Source organism: Falco rusticolus, chromosome 3, assembly GCF_015220075.1.
Source record: "Falco rusticolus isolate bFalRus1 chromosome 3, bFalRus1.pri, whole genome shotgun sequence".
Classification (NCBI taxonomy): Eukaryota; Metazoa; Chordata; class Aves; order Falconiformes; family Falconidae; genus Falco; species Falco rusticolus.
In genome coordinates, this window is record NC_051189.1 from 102,398,232 (window position 1) to 102,425,264 (window position 27,033).

The following is a 27,033-nucleotide window of genomic DNA, read 5'->3' on the forward strand; positions in this document are numbered from 1 at the left end:
AAGCTATAGCATAGTTTTCCCAGATACTTGCATAATAGAAGTAAAAAAAAAAATACTTCATATGTTTTTCTGCAAACAGGCCTTTTGTGTACAAAAATACATAATACCAAAAGCACAAAGTCAAGTCATCAAAATACAAAAATAAAACCCCCAAGATTCACCTACAGTGTTACTGCAGGCAGACAGTTCCAGGCTTTGTGTCTTCTACTTTTGCAAACAGAATTAAAACTTTTTAAATAATTCAAAAAATGCTCAAAGTTGAAGGATTTGTAGGTTTTTTCTTTTAATATATATATATGTACACATACACAACAATAGATTTATGTGGATGTAGGGTTAAAAAACAGAAAGGCAGCCCCAAAGAAATATCAGTATCTGTATTTTGTGGAATAATCTTTTGGCGATACCACCAAACCCCGACCTTTGCGGGCTCCTCTATAAACAGTTTCTATAATGTCAATCATCTCTTGCTTATCTTCCATTGCCCAGTTGATCTTGTTGTTATTACCTGTACCTAAATCAATCATGATGTGTTTGTTCCTTTAAAGGGAGAGAAAAAAAACCAGACTAGTTAATATGGTATAGTAATTCAGAAACAAACCTTTATATCCCCCACAGCAATGCTCTGTAGGACTTAAAAGAAGCCCTTATAACACAAACAGCCTTGCAAAATAAGCCTGAGAGAGCGTATCTGCTCCTGTCACTCAAGTTGACATCTGACTACCTATTTCTAAAGCTAGAATAAAGATTGCAAACACTCCCCCAAGACTGCTACTTAGTGCAATTATCCTTCGGCATATTCAGCATTGTTTGTATTTCTTTCCCACTGCTGTCTAACACCAGAGAGAGTTCCACACTTGTCAGCAGCACATTTTCTTATCACTGTAAACACTGTAGGTCCACAAGACTCCCTAATAGTTTGGGTATATCTTTAGAGCAAGTCTGACAAGCTTGACTGCCATATTACCACGGCGTTCTATACAGGGAGTTTCAGATTCAAAACTAAACACAATGGATAATAAAACCAGTTTCCACTATCACTAATTTGTACTCTATTATCAAAACACTATTACTAGACTAAATGGAAAACAAGCTATTTTTCTATTGAATCAGTTTACTCTTTTGTAGAATAATTAAAATATCAGCATCAATATGCTAATGTGCATTTAGAAATGATCTATTGAGACACTGAACTTGACACACACACAAAAGAAAACAGTAACTGAGTTACACTCTAGAACCACCATGTACCTGAAGAAAAACATGACAGTACAAGGATCGTACAACTCGTACATCTTGTTGAAGTCTGGTACTTCAGTGATATCCACAAGATAAATAACAGCAAAGTTTTTTACCTAAACAGAAGAAAACAGGAAATATAAAAGGAAACATATATTACCAAGTCTTTGATTATTTGTATTACTGATTAAAAGACATAAGCTTTCATTACTGCAACATTTATTTTCCAAAATATTGACAAAAAATCACAGTAAACAGTAACCACATCAACCAATGAAGATGGAAAATATTTTTAAAGAGAGCCAAGATGCCTATTTCACATCCAGTACTAACTGGGAAGATACTATGCTACATCAGCGCCCACAGAAACAAATGCCCTTTATATACAGCTGGGACCTCACAGTGACATGCACGGCTCTAAACAAGGGGAGTAACTGCTCAGTGCAAGCCAAACTGACACATTTTGCCTCTGTCATCAGCTGCTTATAGACTTCAGCAAATTAATGACCTGAAAGGCCCTGGTGTCTGCCTCCAAGCATTCCCCCTCCCTCCATCTAATTTGTTTAACAAAGCTCATTAAATGAAAATAAAACTGATAATTTAATAATAAAAACTGATAGCTTTTTTGAGAGGTGTAAAGCTTAAAAATTTAATTCATAATGAAAAAAAGAAGCTATTCTCTGGGCAATTCTGGTAGAACAAGCTTTTGTTTTACAGAGTTAACGGAGTTAAATGCAGAAGAACTCTTCCCCTTTAATGTCATAGTTAATGCCTTCATTCCTGAAAGAAAACCATGTCATATTTTTGTTTCCTAGATGTAGCACATTTGACCTTAAGTGGAATTAGGGGAGGTTTTTGTTTCTAAACATAGCTCATACATGTACAGTAGAAATTAACACACATAGACACTACAATATGGGTCAGTAGGCATCTAGATTACACAAAACTTTAACTGTAAGGTGTCTTACCAAATATTCATTCATTATACCATGCACACAACCTTGCCCCCCCCATCCTTGCTTACACACAAATACAATTTTGGTCCTTCCTATCTCACTACACAAAATTACCAGTCTGAGGTTAACACATATGGTCTAAGATTTATGACAAACTTACTGTTTGTCACAGTACTTCCCACTTGTTAATTCTGCTATCAAATGTGTGGAAATCCTATGAAAAGTATAATTTCTGCTTGATGTAAAGATGCTTTATTTTAGTCAACAGGACTAGACAGTACCAGAAAAACATTGTATATGGTGTACCCTGTACTTAAATATCCTAGCAAGTACTTTCATTACGTAAGTATGGAGACATTTGTTTACAAAAAACCCAGAAGCACACAGTAAATAAATTTTGATGGACTTCTGCTTCAAGTCAGTTTCTAAATTATAAAAAAAAAAATTAAGTCACACTCCAAAGATGTAAATATGTATTATTAGCGAAGAAAGTACGATCTCTTCTGGAGTGAAACAGCACTTAAATAGTTTTTACTATGCTTTTGTGGAGCCAGTTATAATCCTAGACTCTATCAATAATCTAATGAAAACATCCCATATTTAAGCCATGTTCCAAAACAGGCAAGAGGTAAAGCCTGAAAACCCCAGTTAAGTCACAGTATCAAACTCTAACAGCCTCCAAAGTGATCATGCATATCCATTTCAATTTTATATGAAAGATTCCTAAGAAACCTAATGGGATGTTCAGAGTCAACGATTTAGCTGAAAAGTGATTGAAGTTACTTCCTGGTTAGCCTTAGGAAGCAAAAGACAGTTATTGTGTCTGGTTTGGGGGGTTTATTTGGGGGGTGGGTGGGTGCGGTGTGGTTTTTTTTTTTTAACACAAACAAACAAAACAACCACCAACAAAACCTGAAGAGCCATTTTCATTTTCTTCTATCATTTCCTCTTCCCTCCTGCTGGCATTTTCAGCATCAGCAGCACAGCTTCACCATGTGGGGAAATTTCTACAATACATTTGGCAATTCTGACAAATTAAATTTAGAACAATTATTTAATTTGGATATTAGAAAATAATTTTAAGTTGAACCAAGCGTTAAGTCAACATTCTTAGGACCTGCTCTGTGCACTGAAAGATTAGTCCAAGGAGACTACAATGTTATTACACCAGAAGGCTACTACAAAAGCATTGCTAAACCAAAATTTTATTTCCAGGAACAGGGTACTCCACATAGTACTGGAACAACAAAACTTTTAAAGTTAGTTTTACATTATATATGTTTAATTTAGTGAGCTCTTGCAGAACCAGAAATGCTTGTCACTAACAATGAACACCAAAAGCCTAAAATTTTAGAAAAGAGAACAAGACTATCCAAGTCTTAAATAAGTTATTATATAAACCTTCCTCAAAAGGACCAGAGGATTCAAACCACCCTGGCACAGCATATATGCAAGTTATCACTGTAATCAAAGTATCTCAGACATTAACGGCATCTTCCTTCTCTCCTACCATTACAGAATTGAAACTGATGATAGTTACCTGCTCAAAGGCTTGCATGAAGCCTACATCAGGCCTCAAAGCCAGCTACAGACTCTCAAATTTGAATCCAGAACTTTAAAGTGGCTCATTCTTTACCCCTTCCTTTCTTAATTTCAAATCTGACAAGATTACCACTCCAAAACCACTCAGTTTACAAGTGCATGGAATAGGGATGTGTTTGGTTGAGTTTGGACACCAGCTGCCAAGGTTGCCTGTGACATGGGCCTTGCCATGCCACACCCCAGTACACGTAGCAGCAGGAGACTGGGATTCAGGCCCAAAAATGAGCTAGATAAAAACATGGGTAAGATGCTAAATACGGAATGGGTGATGCAGAAGCACTGCAGTGGCCATAATACCTTTTACTGGCCATGACAGACTGGGGTGGCTTGTCCCCAAGAGGCATTTTAATTCAAGACAAGCCCTGCCAAACTACTTAAATGTCTCTGCCCAGTACTGACCAGTTTTAAAGCCTGAAGCAGCACGTATGTCTCTGACAGAATACTGGAGCCAAGATACAGCAGTAGAGAGCAGCCCCTGAGACAGCTTTGCACACAGCCAGCTGTTAATTCACAAGGCCTTAACTTAGGCTTCATTTTAAGCAAAAGGAATCAAAGTATTTCTGGATTCAGGCTGGTATGGATGCAGGAGTTGATCTATACTTGAGCCAGTAAGGCTGTGGAGACAAACCAAAGCTTAACCTCTCCCTGTCCACTGGGACACGAATCCATTCCCCAGACAGAGTTGTCAGTTCAAAACCCACATTCCTATACAGAACAAGTTTCACTACCATTTCAAGGCAGTGGTGGCTAGGAAGCTCTCTTTCTGACTTCTGAGTGCTAACTGGGGATACAGCACAGAGACCTCAGAACAAGAGTTCAATGTAACTCTGAGTAAGCAAACCACACTAAATAAAAGCAGTTGCAGTTGTTAACAATTGAGACTACACTGAGGTTGTTAATGTAACCCAGAATTTCACTGTCCAGACAATATCCAAAAAAACTTGTAGTACCTTAGAAGCTGGACACAATAACACAAGTTTATTCTGAAAGTACTTTACCTCATAACAAACTGCAACAAATTTACTGTATTTTAGTAAATCAGCTGCTTTCTGAAAACAAACAAACAAAAAGACAAAACCAAAAAACCAAACCAAAACCAAAAAACCCCCAAACAAAACCCATCCAACTCTAGCAATAGATCTCCTTTTGGACAGCTCCACACTTGTTCAGCACCTGAAGATAAAAACATTTTCAGCAGAAAACCAAAATAGATATTAACTTTTGAACTTATTTATTTCTGACACTCTGACTTCCTTTTTCCACCTTCAATTCAAAACTTGCTCTGCCCTACCAGGCCATTGTAGCTGCTGTCCATGGGGACAGGATGGAGTAGGAAACTAGGAGTCAAACAACAGCATGGATTCAAACTGTTATCAGACTTACTTTCATGGGTTGGGCTTCAATTTTGGTTGTGGGTTGGGTTTTTTTTCCTTAATTACTGTAGCTCCGCAGATTAGTCTACATTCTTCAATGCACATGTACAAAACCCAAAAGTACATTATTGCCTAGCCACAGTTACAGGCTATTTTAGTATTTCACAAAACCATAACTGCTCGGGTGGACTCCTATTAAATCTTTAAACAGAATGGCTCAAGACTATAAAGCACTATAAATCTACAGGGCTCCTTAACATTAGGTACAGATTCTGTATTCTATCTTGATCAAGACTACCCACTTAGATGGTACTCAGGAAACACAGATGTAGGAAAAAACGCATGCCAGGTGAAATAAATCTCATTTGTCCTCTGAAGTTCTCCCTCCTGACTTTCTCCATTAACAACGTAAAAAAAAATAAAAATTAATGTATTTCTACAACACAAGATTGCCAAAGCATTATCATCAATGACTAGGAAGAATGGCAACAATCGTGACATTTCTTACATTTTGCTAGGGATAATACTTTTTTTTTTTTTTTCTTCCCTTCAGGAAGCAAATCTCACAGCCATTTGTTACTTTGTGGCCCAAAGTGAATATAGCAAATACCTAAGAAATCTGAGACCAGATCCAAGATTCCACCTTATCTTCCTAACCAGTTTCTAGACAATGTTTTTAATGCTTAGCTGTCTTTATGGACAGGGAACTCATAGGAAAAAAACACACAGAAACTGAGACTAGCTTTTGCAACAAATTTTTCAAGTTGAAGGTGGCTAGCAGACTTGCATTACTGAACTGAAAGAGGCTGCAAATGCAGTTAGTACAAACTTGCAAGTCTGTACTGTCAACACTTACTTCAATTTGTTTTCTTGCTAATTATGCTGTAAATTAAGGTGATAAGTTTCCAGAGGAAAAGAGAAAGACAGTATACTGCTGAGAGCAATGCTTACAGCTAATAATTTTGAAAACTAGACATGAGTAAATGGATTAGCTTTGCTCAACTTACAGCAGTAACTATAATACCAATACAATAGGGGTTTTTATACTTCCCCCTTCCCCTGCCCCGTTTCTTTTTCTCTCTGACTTTTCAAGGAATCTTAATAGAAAGGCAGAGGCACAACTAATGTCTGAGCAAAATCCACAGCTACCCACACTTCCCATAACGGTTAAATAAACATAAGTAGTTTGAGCAATCCTCCCTAAACCCACATTGACCCAATACAACCTATTTGTTACAGTGACCTGGTCTCACAAAAGGTTATCAGATTTACAGTATTAGTCCCAGGTAAATCATGGGTTTTAAAGAGTTCTTAAAAAGAGGGTATTAAAAATAATTCAGCAGCCAAAGCCCTGTGTTTCAGGGGATGGGTTTTTATAACTGAGTCCTTTTTTAAAAAAAGTGCATTTTAAAAAAGGTATTCCAGAGGAATTTTGTGAAACTTAGTTCTTACACGTTTGGTTGAAACCCTGACAGAGCAAAACCCTAACATCTTACACTTATCATTTGTTTGAAACTCAGGGAAACCTTGCTTCTTTTCCATGTAACACTGGGGGTGGACAAAATTAAAAAAAAAACCAAAACAGTCAACTGGAAGTGGGGTACATTTCAGTGAAAATAATCTGCTTTGTATTTTCATATAGTGTTCTAGTTTTTCTTCTCCCAAAAGATTCGAACTGAAAAAATCCTGTTTCCTATTATAAAGTACAGATAAATATTACTGCTACCCAAAAATATGCTGCAAACTGAAAAATATTGCACCATGGTAACAAATGTAAAATATGGCTACATTTTCTTCAAATGTGGCCAGCAATTACAGCACATTAACATTCTGTATTATTCTCTAGTATAAACACCTGTACAATTGGAACTTTTACTCACTCTTTAAAACAGCAGAGATCCAAACATGGCTTGTAAGCAAGAGGATGAGGAAGGATCTCCCCCTTTAATTTGCCATTTCTGCAGAGGGAGATTTTTAAATAAGAAGTTATATTGTTCTTTCTTCCCCCAGTCACCCCTAACTGCCAATGTCTGCCAAATTGCCGAGCATCCTGCCAAAAGCAGATACTAACAGTATCTGAGCACAAGACACTCCCACCGCGTTAAACACAAAACAACTAAATTTAACCACATCACAACTCCTTACTGTTTTCTATTATGCCTCAACATTTGGCTATAGGTATACATCTTCCACTGTAGGGATCTTTGAGGCTGAAGCTCATTTATTTAAAAATAACATTAAAAGAGAAATGAGTACGCCATAAGAATTTGGCATCAAGTTACACAGCATGCACACCATTTTACATGAAGATAGCAGAGTCCTTTTCCTACCCAAGTTAGCACTTCTGGTTCAGATTTTACTTCATTTTCTATATGGCACAGTTAAGGAAGAGCTGTCAATTTTCTACATCTACCACCATGCAAAGCCCTTACCAAATACATCAAAGGTAAATTATAGCTGACTGTGTACGTTAGCAATCCAATTTTTCTTCAGCATCTATCTTAAGTGAGTGACCAGCTGTCAGCAGGCATTCAGTTTCCATCTGAAAACAGCTTCAGAGTTTGGCTCCTAGAATTTAATTCAGCCCACAGAACTCAATGGAATGCCATCTGCCTCCATGAATAATATCATCAATAGATTACTCAACACCATCCTGTACATTTTAGAATCTCGCCATTTTTAAGAGTCAGAAAGAAAGTAACTTTTCAAGTTAATTAAATGGCAATCTGAAGCTACTATACATTCTTATTGCAAAGAGACAGTGCTACATTACCTATAGCCACGGCAGTCCTATGACTGAGCCCTTGCTTCTGCTTGAATGCTGACATTCACTAAATGACAGATTATTAACAAGCAACGATTTTGATTTTAGAATTTGCAACGGTTTTTTCACCCTATTTAACTACAAACGTCAGGGTAGTCACTGACTTTAGGAGACACTCATGAAAGCAAACCAAGTGACTTTCTAGCTGCCTTCTAAAGTGAGGATCCCTCCCCTGAAACCGCGCTACAGCCTGCCTCAGGCTTCCTGTGAACCACCTGAAACACAGCGCAGAATGTGGCGGCCTCACCTCCCAGCTCGCTCACCTTCTCAGCAATGCTGTACAACACCTCATCCATCTTCATGCAGGTCGGGTCCCAGTCGTGCCCGAAGCGGATGACCACCACCCGGTCCTCTTCCGAGAGGATGGCCTGGTCCACCTGCCAGCCATTGTGCAGGTGCGGCAGCATGTACGACATCCTGGCGGGTTGGCGGCGGGCCTGCGGGGCGACAGCAACCACCCGGGGGCTGACGGCCTGGCCTCGGCCTCGCACCGCGCCGCCAGCCCCCCCCCCCCCCCTCCGAGGCCCGGCACAGCCGTGCCGCCGCCCCGCCCGCCGCACCCCCCCCCCCCGCCGCACCCCCCCCCCCCGAGCACCCCGGCCCCATCCCATCCCGCCGCACCCCGTGGGCGTCCTCCTCTCAGTGAAACGGGGCAGCTCAGCGCCGCGCGGGAAGAAGCGGAAGTGCGAAAACGCGCTTCCGGCGGGAAGACGCTTCCGCCCTGCGACGGGGCGGGGCTCCCCTCAGTGGGCGGGGCCGGGCGCCGAGGGGGCAGGGGAGGCGGCTTAGGCCGCACCAAGTGTGAAGACGGGCGGGGAGGGGCGGAGCGGCTCGGAGCGTACCAAGGGGGCGGGGGGCCGAGGTAGGGGGTCGCTGCCGCCCTCGTTCGTCGCCGCGGCAGTGACACGGCGGGGCCCGCAGTGCTGCCAGCGCCGCGCAGCCGTGCCTGGGGCCGGGCAGAGGGGGGATACGCTCGTGGGCCTCCATACCCCCATGCCCTGCGCTGCGACGCCAGCCCCAGCCTGGCGGGCCCGGCTCCGGGGCCATGGCCCTGGGCGCACCCAAACGGGCGGGCGGCTTGTGCCAGGCCGGGCAAGGGGCCGCGGAGCCGGCCCGGTGGGGGGTGCTGCCGGGTGCCAGTGAGACAGCGGCCGCCGCAGCCCGGCCCCCTGAGCCGCGCCGCCGGCCGCTCCGCGGGCCTTGCCGAGCGCCCCGTGCTCCCACGGACCTGGGGAGGAGGTGGAGCGGCGGAGCGAGCCCCCCGCACCGCCCGGCTGTGGGGGACCCTGCCCGCACCTGCCCCCGCCCAACGGGCACCAGCCTGCCGCCCCGCTGGCGTCCCCCGCGCTGTCCCTGGCGCGCCCGGAGCGAGCCCGGCCCCCGGCGGCGCCAGCTGCTCGTGACGCTCGCTCGGCCCGAGCGCGCCTGGCGGCCGCCGCAACTTAAACCATCAGCGGGGACACCGGGCCGTGCAGCCCTCGGGTTCAGGATCGAGCTGGCCATCGAGGTGGGGCGGCCCAGGCCAGTTTCTGCTTCCTGAGAGGCATCTATGTTACCCTGCACCGCGCTCATTTAAACGGTTAGCTTGCAGCCGACTGCGAGAAAAGCATATTTTCCGCGACAAAAAATCCAGGCAAGCTCGAGCTGGGGCTGCGGGAACAGTCCTGGGACCGCAGCGTGAATTTGTACCAAACCGCTGTGCTCCGGAGCTCCGCAAGAACCGTCCAGGCCCGTCCTCGCCCTGCGCTTCCCCCTCCAGAGAGCTCGGGGCCGGGGACGGGAGGGCAGAGGCAGCGCCGCGCCCGCCAGCCGCAGCTCGGCCCGAGACCCGCTGAGAGCCCCCGGCCCGGTCCAGCGCCCCGGCAGCCCCCGGCCCGGCCGCCCGGCGGGCCTCAGGGGAGCGGCGGGGCTCAGCAGAGCTGCGGGGCGGGGACGCTGAGCCCCGGCTGCCCCGGGGTCGGGATGGGGCGGAAACCGAAAGCGATAGTCAGGAAGCAGCCCTGCTCGATCCGTTGGCTGATACTCAGGTAATCCGTTCTCTTCTATACAGAAGTTGTTGGGAGGGATCTATTCTGCGTTTAAAGCAGAGCTAGGACAAGCTATGTAGGTTTATTTTGCTCTGGTCTGGCGAAGAAGCCCAAAGTGATACTGCAGCGCCCGCCCGCCCGTCTGCGAGCAGTGAGTCAAACACCACAGGGGAAAGGCCAGCACCAGTTAGCACTGGAGTTCATCCTTAATGCAGTCCTTTTTGTGTGCCATTTCTCTTAATTCAAGTCATATTTTCAAAGTTTTCTTTGCAATGTAAGGGCCAGAACTTAATACATATATGTTTTATCAATGTGTAATGTATGATTATAGAGATACACATACATGGAAGCAGATAATCTTATGTAAATAGAAAACGTGAGGAGAGACAGCTTTAAAAAAGAGAGTTAGTGATACTGCAGCTGATACTGGTCCAAAACCAAAACTGTCGTGTCCTTAACAGGTGTTACATTTAGCACACTGGACAAGACATCTGATAACTGAATTATGTTAAGGAGCAAAGCATTCAGTCTGTTAAAACCGATTCCCTTGATCTCTGGCCAGTCAAATTTGGCTTATAAGCTTACTCATCCAGCTATTGCTTCACATGGACTTCACTGTCATGGAAGGATTGCAAATTACAGACAGAGATGCAAGATATGCCCATGTAATGCTGGAAGACGAACAATTAGTGCTACTCAGGCCAAGGTTGGTATCTGGAGAGCCCCCTTCCCTCTGCCAGGTTCCTTTAAGTGTTTTAGTTCACTACTGTCGGTATAATTTTTTGAGATTGTACCTGGTGCTTGCAGAAGCCTAGTTCTGGAACCAAAGCTGCAGCCTGGCACTTTTCTATTGCATGAACCAGTGTTCACACGTGTATCAAATGTGGCTGAAATTGTGGTGGACTCAGCAGGTCCCTGCTAATGAAAAGATGAATTACTTGCAACTAGCCTGTTTCTAGCACACCAGCTGGTTTGTTTAAAGCTAAACCAGCTCTCGCTGCACTGCACTGCTTCCTCATGGATCACCTTTCTGCTTATGAAGTTTAGGAAGCGCTTCTAAAATGAATGCGGGTCAGACTCTTACCTTTGTGAGTGGTGTATTGTAATGGAGGAGGAAGCGGTGATAAAAGCAAGTGGTGTCAGACAGTGCTACCTTACTGGCATCTGCCAGTCCATTGATCATATTTAGTGCTGTTTTCTGTCACTTAACAACAGAAGGTTTAGTTGCCATCCAGTCTAAATAAGTTGCTGCAGGAGCATCAAGGTGTGATCATCAAGAAGATGGACAAGATCATCATAGTACATCAAGTCTTGTCTTTTATTTATTCTATGCGTCATTCATTCTGGAGGATGAATCTAGTTTATCTTTCTAAGGTCATGTTGTGTGATACACATAAGAAATTTACAGACTACAGCTGGGAACTTTGCACAATTTTCACAACCATGTGGGGCTGGCAGGCTTCAAAATACCTCAGCTGGCAAGAAATACCTTAGATATATTTAAGAACTTGGTATGCCTTTGCAATATGGTTGCACTGTTCATCTCATAGCTTTGTTTGCTGCTGCTCAGAACTGGTTCATGTTATCAGAGACACTGTTTGTGGTGAACTGCAGACCTGTCCTAACACGGAGGCTCCTTCTAGCCCATGTACTGCAGCAGAGTGGAACTGAGGCAGAAATGCTGGTCAAGGCCAGGACAAAGCAGTATTACTGGTGTCTAGATTGTAAGCATTTAATAGACCCAGTTGGGATAAGCCCGAGTTTGCTCAGGACAAGGCTAAATATAGTTTGAGAGAAACTTCCAACTGTATTGACACCTTTTTTGGGACAGGTTTGAATCCTGGTTACTGGCTGAAGGCTTGTGTGAGAGGACTGAAGAACCAGAAAACTTCTGCCCAGCCCTGTGTGCCCAGAACAGATCAGCACACTGCCGTGGGAAACTGTTCAGGTTCAGTTAGCACAACACAGGTTTCCTGGACGCAGGTCTAGGGCACAGTATGGGACAGAGACCTGAAGCGAATGGAGCACAGGAAACAACTGTAGGACATTAGACATGACTGTTTTTAAGGCAGGCAGCAAACCTTCAGCTGCCATTTTTGTCAGTAAGGGCTGCCTCTGGTTAGGTGTGTGGCCACCTGCGCAGCCCCTGTCTTGCTGCAGGATACAGTTTGTGTGCACGGGTGTTGTAGAGGACTGGGCTCAAAACTCTCTGGGCAGAGAAGTTCCAGTGTGAAGGTCTGTATTGTCAGTGGGGTTTGCAGTATCTTCTCGGTGCTCTTCCCCACTGGTTCAGCATGTGGGCATGGGTGTGCTAAATCTTGCAGGAGGTAAGTTCAGGCACAGGTCTGGATGTTTGAAACGCTGAAGGCGAGCAGTGTGGCAGCTGCCCAAGGATGGCCCTTAATCGTGCAAATTCGTTAGACCTGAACCATTCCTGACAGGTGTTTGTCAGACCCGTCTGAGCCTCAGTGCCTCCCTGCGCCGCTACCTGCAGCTTCTCCAGCCATAATCAATACGCAAGAAACTTGGAGTAACTTTCTAGCAGCCTGTGTTTCATGGCACTGCTTGCAGAAATGAATTTGTGAGTAAGGTTGAGAAGCTAACAGATCTGTATGAAATCAGTATTGCTTCAGGACTGAAATGAAACTATTTGAGAACACCACCTCATAAGACTGGATTTAGATCTACATAGGTAGATATTCCTTAGTGTTACAGTCTAAATCAGCACTCAGTGAAAATACTGGGAAGTTGTCTAAGGTACCACACAAGTACCAAGTGACTGGATTTATTCTGTATCATTAAAAGCAGTACTGAGTTCCAACAGTTCCCTACTTTACAGATGTGAATTTAAATGACCACCACAGCATTGCTCCTTTAAGGGTGTTCTCCTGCACAAAGGAGTCTTTCTTCTATTCCCCTGTTGCAGGTCATGGCAGAAACAGAGTTGCCGGGCATTTTGATTCTGGATATAGGAGGAACTCATGGTGTGTTGGAAAACCTTGCAGCACTTTTGAAGAAACACTTTCACCTTATCACCATGAAGGAATTTCTTGAACACAAAAAAGAAATGAGCAAAAAAATCCAATCTGTTTTCGTGTTTGAATGCAGACCAACTATTGACCGGGAGCTCCTAGAAAGCCTGCCTAATTTAAAAGTAATTGGAAACTCTGGGGTTGGAGTTGATCACTTAGACGTGAAAATGATTTCTGAGTTTGGTGTAAAAGTGACCAACACCCCACATGCCGTGGCGGACTCAACAGCAGACATAGGAATGGCCTTGATGCTGGCCTCTGCCAGAAGGCTAGTGGAAGGTAAGGTTTTAAATTTTCCTGGCTCTTAGCTACTTCTTTAACATGTCTCACTTTTGCTACGATACAGATGATCTTTTAGAATCAATATTTGGGATGCTTATACAGGGGAAAAAATGTCTGAGGACTCCGTTTTCAGAGGCCTCTACTCCTGTGTCCCACTTCTTTTTAAGGCAATGGTGACGAGAGTAAGGGCTTTGTCTCAATTATGCATTTTAAAGTCACTTGTGACATCCTGTTTGGAATAATGTTTGGGGCTTAATTCTCCTCTGGGTGTTCACTGGGTGGGTTTTTACAGTTTATAGCTGTAAAAACTGAATACAAAATGCATCCAAATCAACTGTCACCACTTCTCCATTTCCCCACGGAACAAGCATTAAGAGCTATGGGGGGGTTCAAAGCATTAATGGTCATGTCCCCATCTCTAAAGCAGTAACTGGTATAACTCTTCATTATTTTCCTGCTTCTATGAACAGTTTGTCTAAACCAATGGGTTGTATTTCCAGAAAAGCATTAGCATTATTATTGAAATAGCTGCTAATCCTTCTGGCAAAGTTATTCCAAAGAGTACCACCGTTAGTCCTTGTCAAAGGCAGGCCCTTTCCCCACATGCCCTTGCTGTGCGAGTGCCTTGCAGGGTAAGGAAGGTGTCAGTAGAGACTATCACAAGAGGTTGCCTCTGTCTTCAGGGACTCATAGTCTTTCTGCCACGGCTGCTTCACCCCTGACCATGAAATAACACCTCTTTTCCCGTGATATTTTCTCACTATTGCATCTTGCTGGACCTCAGGTTCTTTGTAGAAAAGCTTATAGAGATCCCTGGCTGAGCTGGAATTTGCAGCCTTCACCCCCACTCAAGCAGTGGGGCTGCTTCGGGCTGTGACTGAAGAGAGAAATGGTGAGATTTACCCCAGCTAAAAAAAAGTGGGGTCAGTGCCTGACAGGTGGTAAGTGTCAAAGAAGATATTATTTGGCTTCCAAGAAGATCCTTCAGCCACAGAAGAGTGAATTGCATGAGGAGCCATTCCTCCCAGTACAGCACCCACCAGGGACCCCACTGTGGCTGTGTTACTGGCTCCAGCCCTGGCTGCAGGGAATAGCAATGTCCAGGCTTTTCCGTAAACCAGTCAGAACTGGCAAGGATGTTTTGCAAGGGGTGCTCCAGACAGAGCCCTGCTGCTGTGGTGGTGAGAAACTTCATCTTTCCCCCAAACCTACGCGTATGGTTGGTTTGTACCCATTTAGCATGTGTTTACATCCAGGCTGCCAGGTGGCCGTCTCTCCAGACACAAAGTGTTTTGCTGTTGACTGGCTGGGAGTGGAAGTAACCAGAGCGACGCTTGGCATCATTGGGATGGGCAGCATTGGGTACAAAGTGGCTCAGAGGGCCAGAGCCTTCGACATGAGGATCCTGTACCATAACAGGCACCAGAGGTAAAAACATCTGGTTTCTGCATGTAGTTATGGGGCAGTGAGGGAAACCATGGCTCTGCTCTGCATCCCTGGTCCTCCTAGGCACTTGTGACAGTTGTCAGCAGCATGAGGAGCACCAGCATGCCGCCACTTCCTCCCTTTGGCTCCTCGGGAAGCAACTCCCCCTCACCTCCTGCGCTCGCTCCACCCTGGTTAGCTACTAGCCCGTTGGAATAAGGGCTGTGTAACCTTCCTGAAGATGTTGCCCAAGCAAACCATGCCTTGTGCCCTTGTTATGTCCTCTGTCCTGCCAGACTCTTCTTCTGGCTTCTGGCAGCACCCCTGAGCCACCCAGCTGGCCACCACTCTCCTTAGCCCAGCCAGATCGCTCATCACACCGGCATTAGTGACAAGGATCTTCACTTCTCTTAGCTTCATAGTTCCATTCCTTTTGGACTTCACTTGCCCTTCATCCGTTTTCCACTCCCAAGTCCTAAGGCGCATGTCACACAAGGAGAGACTCTACAGGGATTGGCATAGAGGCAGGAGAGAAGAGCGGGGTCTGACTGCATCAACAACCTCCTAATATTGCCTGCGTGCTTTGCTTTCACACATACATCACTCCTTCAGCATCCCACCAGTGCTCTAGCTCTTGCTCCCTCTAGCCCACATCCTTCCTGCCTCCTTTCCACCTTCTGTACCTGTCAATGTCTTTTCCTTTACCTTGGCCTCAAACCTCGTGATCTCTGCGCTGTTCCAGATCTCTCCTAGAGCTGATTGATTGTTAACACCAGTGAGAAATAGTTGTGTCAGTTTGGGTGTGTGCATATTTTTCCTTCAGGAGCCAGGAGGAGGAAGAGGCAGTTGGTGCCCACTACTGTGAGAAGATGGAAGACTTGCTGCAGCAAGCTGACTTTGTTATGTTGATTGTGAACCTGACTCCTGAGACTCACAAACTGATAGGAAAAAAGGAGCTGGGGCTGATGAAACGCACAGCTACTCTTATAAACATCAGCCGAGGTAGGATGATCCAAAAGCGGTGTTTATGGCTCTGCAGTTAAGACTGTGTTTTGTCTGACTATGTTGACATTCCCCCCTCCAGCCTGTCTGTGATGTCGCTGTGTTGTTTGAGTCATGAAGCAGCTGACAGTCTAGAAATGAATGATTTATCAAGGTCAGATGCTCTGTGTTCAAAGGTCCTATGGAATTTAGGGATGCTCAGCAGGTGTTCTGTTCTCTTTAGCCTTATCCTAGAGACAGCTTTATTCAGTGGAAATAATTGAAAGGTTTATCATCACTGATGGGGTACAGGGAAAAAACTAAGTTTCATTTGGAACAGCTATATAGAAAATAAACCTCCCATGCGATTATAGATCTGTTGGCACTGAACAAGCATATGAGAGAGATCATAGTTTCAGTAAACAAAGCAGAGATGAATGAGCAGAAAGTTTGAAGAGATTAAATTATTTGCCTGTAATAGTACAGGAAATCATTGTCAAAATGAGGAAAAGACTGAAACCGGACACATCCCAGAAAAAGCCTTATGCAGTGGACCATAATCCTCCTCTAATGAAAGATTAGCCAATAAAATCTCTTCTTTGTTTGGTAAACGGTTATTGGGAAGACATCCTATTTCCTAACAAGACAGAGATCCTGTTAACTGTTCTCGCTAGACCCTTGAGACCTTTCCCTACTCCCAGGTAAAAATGTGTTCATTAACTCATCACCACAGCACGTTTTCATTTCTCTGCAGGTGCCGTTATTGATCAAGATGCGTTGGTGGAAGCTCTCTGCAATAAAGTTATTAGGGCTGCCGCTCTGGATGTGACATACCCTGAGCCTCTGCCAAGGTAAAGAAAAACCTGTTTTCCATTCTATTAATCTGAAAGGTTTTAAACTGTGTGCAGAAGTGTGCTCATAATCTTGATTTCTCCAGGGAGTCTCTCTGTTTAAGTCCACTGTTTAAGGGCAAACCCTCAGCCTGTCTTGCATAATCATAAGTAAATGCCAAACTGTTCGCCTTTCCCACCTCTGTCAGTTCCTTGCCAGCCTAATGGACAGGCAGGGCAGTGAGACGGGTAGAGGGGAAGAAGAAATGGTTAAGCCAGCTCCCTACAGCTCTGCTGGTTCTGTGCTTGTGGCCCTTTTATCTCAACATGCCACTGCTGTTTCCTGAGGTTCAGTTCTTAACAACTAGCATTGATAGCTGCAGAGTAAATTCGTGTAATACATGCTGTTCTTTCTGTTTCTTACAGAGATCATCCTTTATTAAAATTAAATAACATCATCATAACCCCTCACATTGGAACTGCAACAGTCCAAGCTATCCGTATGATGGCGGAAGAAGCGATAGCAAATATGCTGGCTGTTCTCAATGGCCAACCCATCCCAAGTGAAGTGTGTCCCAAATGATGCGTGCCAGGTGGCATCGCTGAACCTCGTGTGTGTTGGAAGAAGGGCTCACCGGAGTCAAGAAGACGCTCAATATGAGTTATGCATCTTGCTCAACTTTATTAGTTTCTAACACTACTTATATAGAACCGATACACATGCATATTCGTAAAGCAGAAATATAATTGGTTAGTAGTCTCTCAACGCGCATGGTTCTCACACCCCTAATTATCATGACTAAAATAAGCATTCTATCCATGTAGCTAATTGTGTTGCTGTGCTTCAGCCTTGTAGTTTGTTACTCCCTATTTTCCCATACCGGTCCCTATCTTGCTTGGCCCTGCACCTGCTTTCCCAGCAGCTGTAGCTTGTTACAGCCACGGCCTGTTGGCACAACATAATTACTTGGTCTCAGGATTGAAGAATAGCTCAAGGCTGCCTTTCTTGTTAACTTCAGCACAGCAACTTCAGTACAATTCTCATTACAGGCCTATTCTAATACCAGGCCTGGATTGTGCAGATCTTCAGAGATTCTAAGGCCATGCTTCTGCAACCATTCTTCTACACGTGTGTACGGGAAGGCACTGTTTCTTACATACCACTTTTAAACTAAAAAAAAGCAACCTGTTCCTGCACTGTTCTTGTCACGATACTGCAAAGCTATCATCTCACAAGGCTTGATCTGTACTGTTAGTTACAATTCTAAAAAATAAAGAGGAACTAATTAAACGGTTTTGTTTGAAGATGTTAAACTAAGCAGCTATGCATTTTGATCTTTTCAGTCCATTATTTCAGTGAATACCTGTGTTCTGTTCCCAGTACTTGCTGCTACGTAATGAGAAGTACACCAAGCAGTTTGTGTATATATTAATCCAATATATTAAAGGTGAATTGAGCATTAATTCCCCACAGAACTTTGACTGTATCCCGAAACACTTTTCATCCAATACTGCAATATTCTATTTTTACAGCAAAACACTGAAGAAGGCAGACTCCTTTGAAATGACTGTAGGCCTCAGGTCTTCTCATGTAAGAAGAGCTCTGCTTCATCTACGTGTTAAATCAGAGCAAAGCCAATCACTGCAAAAGTATCATTGATTTTCCTAAGGGGATCCTTTGAAAACCAAAGTAAATCCCAAGAGATTTAGTTCCTCCACGCGACAAAAATGATATTTTTATCTTGACTGGCCATGAAACAATAGTGGATCTACCCCTGAAATTGCACGGGTGAGGGAACAGCCTAAAGCAAAATTAATGATCCTAACTTGCAGCCCACGGCCAAGCTTTTTCTTACATTCTCTTTCCTCTGAGCAAGCAACAAAGTTAGAAAATTCAGTAATTTGTCACCTCCAAAAGATCAGGCACCCTTTCCATTATTTTGCAGTGTGGTCAGGCTTCTGGAAGGGGCAGTAAAACAAAGTTTTAGCACAGGAAGCATAGACAGGGCAAGAGTTAGATATTCAGATGCAAATAGTGAAATACTACTAACAAGACAACAGCAAGTACAGCTATAGGGGATTCCAAAATCTTCAACCCTTGAACGACTCTCCTTGGAGCTCTTCCTAAAGTTCCTACAGAAAATCAATGGTAGCTGTAAATAGTGTATTTTTAAAAACGAAATAACACAAAACCAAACAAACAACCCCACTGCCAATTCACAGACCCTTGGGGAACCGCAAACAGGTAATATATGATTCCTGAAGAAAAAAACCCACATTTTGAGTGCATAAGTCCTTGGGAAACACTTGCCTTAGCATCTATTATTTAAATAACTGTTGCTAACCTCAGAAGAAGGCACTGCAGTTAAGAAGACATGAGTGTCTCTTCAGGCTGCAAAAATGTCTGCAATGAAGCATTTAAAAATTAACCTGATAACTCAAAGTTCATGGTGAAAAAATGCAATTTATTTTCACAATCTGTGTTTAGTCCAACATTTTCCTAAACTGCTTAGACATGGTAATTTGTGATTTCAGGATAGAGAAGGAGTTATATTGCACCAGACTATCGATGGTCTGAAACTAAGTAATTAATGAGAAATAATTGTGTGTTATGAGCCTGGTGGCAGTGATATGAAACCTTACAGACCATGAGGGACAGAATTCCAGACTTCCACAGTTTCCTGGACGTGTGAACAGAAAATGGAAAATCAAGCTATACCTTTTTTATTCTTATCATATCTCACTGTGGTGTCACATAACTCTACCTTTTGTTTATTTTTTCCTCATATTTTGAAGTTCAGGAGTGATCTTCTTGAAACTGAATGACTGGAGAACCAGGGAATGTGTACTTGGCGCAAAATTGCAACTTGGCTGATTAACTTGAGGGCTGTTCTTCAGAAAACCTTGTTTTTTTCAACCCAGTAGGAATTTTGTCACATATTTAACTGGATTTCACCCTTTATTCCTAGCCCCTCCTAAGTTACGTATCTGGGAATCTGACCCTTGTTAGAGATGCAGCACAGGGGCTCTTCAGTGCCAAGGTGAGCAAGACCCCCTGTACAACTCACAGCCGTTGCAATCAGGCAAGTTGCAGCCAGCAAGGAGAGCAGGGGGCTGCTGCTATAAACCATGCCCTGCCCTGCCAGGGCTTTGCTCCCCTGGCTGAAGGGAGAAGCTGCAGTGCCAGTGCACGTGGACCTCAGTAATCTCCATACGCAGACTGTGGAGGGAGGGTTACTGCTCTGGCTAGTCCTAAGCAAATTGCAAGGGTGGATGAGGCCAGAAATTTCTAGCCTTGCTTGGCATTCCTATTACTTCAGGAACTGTAAAAACAGCTGTAATGTAAAAACAATCAAAAAAAGTACTAGTGAACATCCTCCTTAAGATCTTTCAGAACTTCTTCATAAGCCACAAAAAAGAGAAAATAAGGCACAAATACTTATTTTTATTTTTTTCCTATCACTAAATCCCTCTGTAATATTTTCCAGTCTTTACAGTAATATTTATGTAAGAGTGCTGTGATGAATAATCAACGCATAGTGCAGCAGAAATGAGAAGCCTGCTCGTTTTAAAGTACATTAACACTTCAAGCTTATGTGCTGAAGTGAGATGCACTCTGCATGCTGTAGTTCCAGTGTGTTCTTTACCCACTTAATCTCTCATTGTTGACCTGGACACTGGAAGAAAACAATGAAACACATTCATTAGGAGACACGTGGTCCAAGGTTACACTGAAGATATTTTCTCAGTGTGACTTCCTTCTTTATTTCTAGATCAGGGAGCAGAAGACTGTACACACAATCTCCTATTATTGCTTCTTTAGTTCCCAAAGTTCAGGCAGCTAAATTTACAAAGAAAAGCTTTTTTTAATTCTGAAAAGTTTAAATTAAATATCTCTCTCTACTTAGGTAACATTTTGTGTTGAACACTTCATTTTGGGAATGACCTGGGGCAGCTAGGAGCCTGCAAAAGAGCCCCTTGCTGATTGCACTCATCAGAAAATGACGGGTTTGCTGGAGGATGCCAGCAGGATGAGGACCACCAGCTCCCTCAGAGCTCATACGGATGAGTTCTGGTGACCAGCACCACTCTGGTTTGAGCAATTACAGCGTCCTGTGGGGTGCGCCTTCCCCACAGGGCACCCCAAGGGATGGACCCTGTGCTGCCATCTGTTCCAGTGCTTAGCCTTAGTCCTCTTGCAGACTTTAAAAGAAGCCCCAGGACCCTGCACTGCAGTGGCTGAGGCAGGCATACAATCCATCCCCTGCTGTAGGGCTTGAAGCCTTCCAGAAGGTCCTAAACAGCCAGCGGAGACTGAATTCACCTTTGTTTGCCACCTGTTTGCTACATGAATGTGATAGTCAGATCCTTTAGTTTGTATCACTGAAGAAAATATTTCATGACAGATGCCATGAAATAACAATGTGGTCCTTCTTTTCCCCACCAGGAAAGAGCAAGAGGAGCAAGCTGTCAGAGCCACTTGCAGGGAAAAGATAGACAACTTGCTCCAGCAGGCAGAGTCTGTGGCAGTGGTGGTGAGCCTGGCGCCTCAACACACAACTGATCAGGAAAAGAGAGATGGAGGTGGTGAAACCCCAACTACTGCTATTAGCAGCAGCAGAGGTACCCCAGAACTGCTGGCTGGCCTGATGGGATGGTGTGAGCCCGCTCCCGTCATGTCATACGCAGCACCACGCTGCACCGCCACGCACCACGGTGTGGACACCCAGGAAAGGTCAGGCATAGCACAGGTCCCTCTCTCTCCCCTTCTGTTCTCTTCTCACTCTGGGGTCGCTACTGCAAAGGGCACCCAGGGACACTCGCATTCCAAACCGGGCACCGCCGCTGGGCAGAGGTGCCGGTGACAGATCTGTAGGCTGGTCCCATCAGGGCCACGGCTTTGGGTGTCACCCACCCAGAACCACTGCCCAGTGGCCATCTCTGCTCATTTCTCTGAAAGGATGGGTAAGCCCTGCAGCAGGCAGGGGTCTAGCAGAGGCAGCCCCCACCCTCCCTGGGCTGGAGGTTGGGGTGGAAGTGCCATGAATTCCAATGGGATGCAGCCCAGATATTGGGTCTGATAACAGGTCAAAGGGAAGCCTGGGTGACAGGTAGCCGCAGGAGGGGGCTTGTGTGGTGAGAGGAGCATTAAACACTCAGAATCAACATATGAAGCTGCAGCAGTGCTTCACTTACAAATTGCTGTATCTGAAGTTGCAGCTTGCCACGAATGAGTGGGAGATGCTGGAGCCACCCCTTCTCAGACCTGCTGCATCACTCAAGGTTCCCCTCCCACCAGGCTTGTTCTGCAACAGAGGGCTGAAGCACTGCAGACCTCTGGGGCCGGAGGCTGCCGGGCTGCTGTAAGGAAACACCTCTACCAGAGCCTGTGCCAAAACACCTCTATCAAAGCCTGTGCCAAAACACCACTGCTAGTGCCTGTGCCTCGTGGAGCTGGCGGTGCTTGGCTGCATTCTGGGCTGGAGGGAAGTCTGGTCTGGTCCCGTCTGTGCGCCAGGACATCACTGCCTGTTCTCTCTGTCCCATCACTGCAGCTTGGACCATGTGCAGGCTGAATGGGCAGGAGGCCACAATCCTCTCTTCGGACACAGTTCAAATTGCTGCCTAGTGGCAAAAGTCTGTTTCTGGGCAAAAGAGCAGAGTATGAGCTCTTAACATGTCCTTTTAGTGTCCAAAATTACTTGAATGCAGGTGGTCAGGTTCTGTGGATGTAAGTGGGACTTGTAAAGTTATATGAAATTAACTTTATATGTAAATACAGTGCAAAAGCCAAAACAGGACCCCTCTTTATGTGGGCGAATAGTAGGTAACTTAACTCTCTCTTGTTTCCAGAGATCATGCACTGTTATAATCAAAGAACGTCATTTAACGCCTTTCCTCGGCATTAAAACAGACACAGCCACCTACATGGTATCAGAGGAAGCAGCTCAAAACGTACTGGCAGCTCCGGATGGCCTCCTCGAACCCAGTGAAGTGCTCCCCAGCTGAGGTGCAAAAGGCTGTCACACCTCTGTCTTCATTCTTCCCTTCCCCCTGCATCAGCTCTAAAGGTTTTTATTCTTATGTTTTCCATATTAAGAGAAACCTATTCCAAGTGGCAGGAAAGCTCTGGCTTGGTCTCACATGCCATTAAAAAGCAGCTTTTACATGTTAATTTGCTTGCAGACTGAATACACCACTTTTCACTTCCAACAGCAGATAGATGCATGCAGGCTCTAAGTGACTCTGGGGAAAACAACCAGTTGCCAACACACTTCTGGCTAGGCTCCCCAGTCCTAAAGAAAATGTCATTTTAGGTTACCTAATTAACTTTGTTCCCATTCTATTGGCTATCAAAACCAGCAACAGTAAGCTATCTGGCTAGAAACACTGTTGAGTGTCCATGCAGAAGTCTCCATTTAAACTAGCTCCTGAGACACAAGATGCTGACACAGAAGTCAGTTTTCAGAAGTGTACTCAAAATCACTTATTTAAAGCAGGATTTTAGAAGGCAATTTAAAGTACTAGCACTGAGGAAATTTAGTTTTCAAGATGAACATGCTACTGTGTTTGTGACACCAAATTTATGTGCAGTCTACTTACAGATTTTCAACTTTGTGTAAATATTTGTAAGAACACTTAGAGCTCTCTAAGCCTCCAGTGCCATTCTGTAAATCAGTGGGCACACAAAAGTCTATAAAAACATGAGCAGCATTAAAATCCAAATCTATAAGTTTTCCTTTGTACCACTGCTTCTGGGCATTCACAACAAAAATTATATTTGAAACAAGATATGACAGGGAGCTTCACTACTGTAAAGAGAAAAAAAATACTTTGACAACTTGGTTTTGTTACTGCAATTATTACAGAAAAAATCAAAATCCCATGGTTTTCTTCCACTAGAAATGGCACCTATAGTACAATTAATTGTTCAAATTCCACAGGGGAAAGATCTCTTTAAATGAAGAATTCTCATTCACCTCACTAAAGCTTTGTAGGAAACAGTTCGCTGTCCTCTCGGCTGTATTTCTTACTCTCTGTTGTCTTAATACAAGTCCAAAAGACAAATGAACCAATACACAGCCCAAAGTGGCACCACTATGCGTTTCATTATGTAGCATGACTTTATGAATAGTATGATTCTTTAATCTATCAGTAAAATTTATGGCAAAGTTGCCATTAAGCGCAGCTAGGATTTTGCCTGTTGTCTCAAGCATCTTTACAGAGCCATTTCCACATCCTTTTCCTTGCAGAAGGTTGTCCCTGGTGCTTGCCAAAAGACACTTCCTTCCACTGCTTTAACATATGATGATGTTGCCGACTTGTGCAGCTCAGGGAAACAAGACACTGCAGCTTTTCAGGAGCAGTAGGTTGGCTGGCAGGAATTTCAGGACTGTCCCAGGTACCTCCCTGTTCTCTGAGGTACTGGTACCCAGTGTCCAGTGTGCCGTTCAGTGTCACCGGTATGACCTTGATGAAAATAAGTTGTTTGTTCTCTCAAAATAAAAGGCTAAGCAATAAATTACAGAGCTGAAAACAAAGCTACAAGAAGCTAAAATGGCAGAGAGAAAAAAACACCAACCTTTTATGAGCTCAATATCTTAAACCTGGAAAACACACATAAGGTTTTGCACACACAAACTTTTCGCCAGGCGTGAAGCAGCCAGCATAGAATCAGCTACAGTACTTCACTTCTACATAGAATAATAGAACATGCTTGGCATTTGCCTGCAACTGTACTTCTCCTCTTTCAGACTTTTCAAGCACCTGGGCTGACCAGCTACAGAAGTGCTCCCTGCCAGTGGGGTATGTTGGGAAGAGCCAGCAGCAGGCAGCAGGACACCTGCCAGTCCCTGGAGTGACGGGCTGACACAGCACCTAGCCACTTGGCATGCCACGGCTGGAAACCATCACCTGAAGGACAGCTTCCCAAAATGTCTTCAGGAAGCAACTAGCTCTCCTTTCAAACTGCATTGCAAAAAGTGGCCCTTTTTTCCTGCCTTTCCTTCATCTATAAATATTTATCAAATGGTATCAAATGAACAGACATACAGTGAAGGAAACCTTCCTGTGCTTACCAGATGCTGTTTTCTGTCTCTGCTATCCTACTTAAATTGTCCTTGGAAAACACACTACATCCAATCTTACAGTTACTAACAATAGATCAAAACCCACAGTGGCCACATGAACAAAGAGATGATGCATTACAGTTCACTCCATGGATTCAGGTTTGTTTGAAACATTTTGATGGTCAAACAGTGCATGGTCTGGAATAAAGTGCTGCTACAGGAGCCTGCTGGGACCGCTGCCCTGAGCTGTGGCAAGCAGACGGGTTAGTGACAACGCTTTGTGGTGGTTTAGAGTCAGTGAAACAAAGTGCATTGCTTGGGTTGGCCTTGCCTGAAACAGTGGACACGTGTATATACATTCCCTGCCTCTGCTTTTTTGTCCTGTGAATCCTGATCACATAGAATATTGCTTTATACACATAACATAGAGATGGGAAATGTATGTCCTTACCCAGTTTCATGCTTAAGCTAGTCTATACATACCACCTGGGAAATGCATACATTACATCATACAGAAGTCTTTTAAGCTAATACTTAAAACACCCTAATCCTAAGAAACAATTATGATGCGAGCACCTTATTGAGACGGCAAGCGTCAGTTTGCCCTGACGTGTTACATGGTCGCCAATGGCAATATTTAATAACGGCAGTGAAGCTCGCAGACAGCACAATACTTCCCATATCCACAGACATTATTAATTTCAGCTTTGTTGCAATGCTGGTGTAGTAGATTCCTTTCCATAACAGAAACCTAACAGCGCACTGCAAGACTGTGTAATTCAGCTCCATGCGCTGCATGGAGGTCTGTAAGGTACTCTAAATATTAAACCTACGTAGAGCATGATAGTGCACCGGTGCAACACCCCCATCTTGTTTTACCTTGATCAGACTTCAGTTACGGTAACTGTTGTTTGGTTGCTGCCCACACTCTGCTCCATTCTGTGTCCTAGTGTTTTGAACAGCTCTTCAATCACTCAAAATATAAGTGGCTCCCTGCCCTCTCCTGCCACGTATACTGCTGTACAGATATATCTCCTACTGAGATACACCAGCTCCTGAACCAAATGTGGAAATTAGATGCTCAAGTTACACAAAAAACTTTGACGCTATCTGACCACCAAACACATCCATTTTCTTGACATTTGATAAGTATGCCCTGGATTTTTGCTTTAAAAAGAGTAATATTCTTTGACTACTTTTTTTTTCATCTCCTCTGACTAATTGCTCCTTCATTTTGTTCATTTGAATTTGGTGATTTGATATACAAAGGGAAAAACTACCATGTCATCCTTCCAAAGCTGGTTTGTTTTGTTTTACCCTTCACTGCTAAAAGGACTCTGCCTTTGAGAGGGGCTTTGCGGTGGTCCTGGGACCTCAGGTATGGTAACTCCAGCACTAGGTTAAAAGATCACCCATTATGTCTTATCAGCAAACTGAAAAGCAGCTGATGTGAAACAGGGATTGTGTAAGCATTTTAGCATTTGTTGGGCTTATTTAAAGCCAAAGATTCAGGTAGACTTAACTAAGAATGTCGTTAATATGCTATAACCCCATCTTGCTAGTTAATGAATTTTTGCTTTAAAGTTTAACTGCCTGAACTTGAAATCCATGTAAGCAAATGATACTAAAAAATCATTGCCAGGATAACGAGAGCAATCCATGGGTTTGTGTAATTATTGCAATGTTTTGTTGTCCTTTAACTTTTCATTAGTAATTTTATAGAGGATTTGGTATTAAACTTGACTGCCTTGATGTTCAGCATGTTGAAACGCATTTGGCAGGCCTGAAGGAGATGTGGCTTTGCAGCCCATCCCGCTGCAAAACTCATAGGCTGTGGGCAGAGCCACAGCGGCCTCCCCGGCCCCCCACCCGCCGTGCCCACCTGCCCAGCTGGGGGTCTCTGCACACGTGGGGCAGCGGATGCTGGAATCATCGGGCAGCCTCCGTCACCCCGGGGGCTGCTCAGGTAACCCCACCGGCAGGTCCCGCTGCACCTCTCAGCTGTGACAGGCACAGCCAGCCCTGGGCTGCCCCGGCAGGTTCTCAGGGCGTTCTGGAACCCTCGAGGCTGGAAAAGGCCGTCCCACATGCAGGGCGCTGCCTGCCGCAGGCATTGCTGTGCCACCGTCCCCCACAAGTGCCACCATCCCCCACAAGCAGCGGGTGGATGGGTGGCGGGGCGGCCGTGGCGGGGTGCCCAGGCTGCAGTGCCGGGCCAGGGGGCAAGGTCCCCATGGCCCTGGGGCTGTGACGGTGCAAGGGCATGACACCTTGCCAAGAACACGTGGTGGTTACCTGTGAGCACCGGCTGCTCCCTTCCGGCACCCGCGGGGTTTGGGGGCCACCTCCCCCCCACTTCCCACCCACCCCCAGTGTTACCACTTGTCATTGTC

General features: G+C 44.6%; 2 protein-coding genes and 1 long non-coding RNA gene across 5 annotated transcripts; 2 read left to right on the forward strand and 1 right to left on the reverse strand.

Moving 5' to 3' along the window:
- Positions 1-252: 252 nt before the first annotated feature.
- On the reverse strand, positions 253-8,713 carry TXNL4A (thioredoxin like 4A). Of its 2 annotated transcripts, none has more exons than XM_037380526.1 (4): positions 8,258-8,372; positions 7,051-7,128; positions 1,252-1,355; positions 253-540 (listed from the first exon to the last, which is right to left on the reverse strand). In XM_037380526.1, exons 3-4 carry the CDS (start codon positions 1,293-1,295, stop codon positions 369-371), a joined length of 216 nt encoding a protein of 71 aa, XP_037236423.1. In that variant the 5' UTR covers positions 1,296-1,355; positions 7,051-7,128; positions 8,258-8,372; the 3' UTR covers positions 253-368. The 2 variants fall into 2 exon arrangements, with proteins under 2 accessions (XP_037236423.1, XP_037236422.1); XM_037380525.1 differs by lacking the exon at positions 7,051-7,128 and adding an exon at positions 8,616-8,713 and having other exon boundaries at positions 259-540; positions 8,258-8,431.
- Positions 8,714-9,909: 1,196 nt separating this feature from the next.
- Positions 9,910-17,308, forward strand: LOC119144764 (probable 2-ketogluconate reductase). 2 transcript variants are annotated; one of them, XM_037380523.1, is made up of 7 exons: positions 9,910-10,021; positions 10,483-10,727; positions 12,948-13,332; positions 14,592-14,763; positions 15,584-15,762; positions 16,496-16,592; positions 16,998-17,308. In XM_037380523.1, exons 2-7 carry the CDS (start codon positions 10,527-10,529, stop codon positions 17,152-17,154), a joined length of 1,191 nt encoding a protein of 396 aa, XP_037236420.1. In that variant the 5' UTR covers positions 9,910-10,021; positions 10,483-10,526; the 3' UTR covers positions 17,155-17,308. The 2 variants fall into 2 exon arrangements, with proteins under 2 accessions (XP_037236420.1, XP_037236421.1); XM_037380524.1 differs by lacking the exon at positions 10,483-10,727 and having other exon boundaries at positions 9,914-10,021.
- Positions 17,309-17,590: 282 nt separating this feature from the next.
- On the forward strand, positions 17,591-26,376 carry LOC119145544. Its single transcript, XR_005103444.1, has 3 exons — positions 17,591-21,306; positions 22,425-22,642; positions 24,326-26,376. It is a non-coding gene; the product is annotated as an uncharacterized LOC119145544 (long non-coding RNA).
- Positions 26,377-27,033: the final 657 nt, after the last annotated feature.

Excerpts from the sequence above, each read along its gene's own strand:
- TXNL4A (XM_037380525.1), bottom strand. The coding sequence starts at position 8,410 with ATGTCGTACATGCTGCCGCACCTGCACAATGGCTGGCAGGTGGACCAG. Across the intron at positions 1,356-8,257 it reads TGTACAGCATTGCTGAGAAG|GTAAAAAACTTTGCTGTTAT; the intron begins GTGAGCGAGCTG and ends TCTTCTGTTTAG. Across the intron at positions 541-1,251 it reads ACTGTCATGTTTTTCTTCAG|GAACAAACACATCATGATTG; the intron begins GTACATGGTGGT and ends CTCCCTTTAAAG.
- LOC119144764 (XM_037380523.1), top strand. The coding sequence starts at position 10,527 with ATGTTAAGGAGCAAAGCATTCAGTCTGTTAAAACCGATTCCCTTGATC. Across the intron at positions 10,728-12,947 it reads TTAGTGCTACTCAGGCCAAG|GTCATGGCAGAAACAGAGTT; the intron begins GTTGGTATCTGG and ends CCCCTGTTGCAG. Across the intron at positions 13,333-14,591 it reads TGCCAGAAGGCTAGTGGAAG|GCTGCCAGGTGGCCGTCTCT; the intron begins GTAAGGTTTTAA and ends GTTTACATCCAG.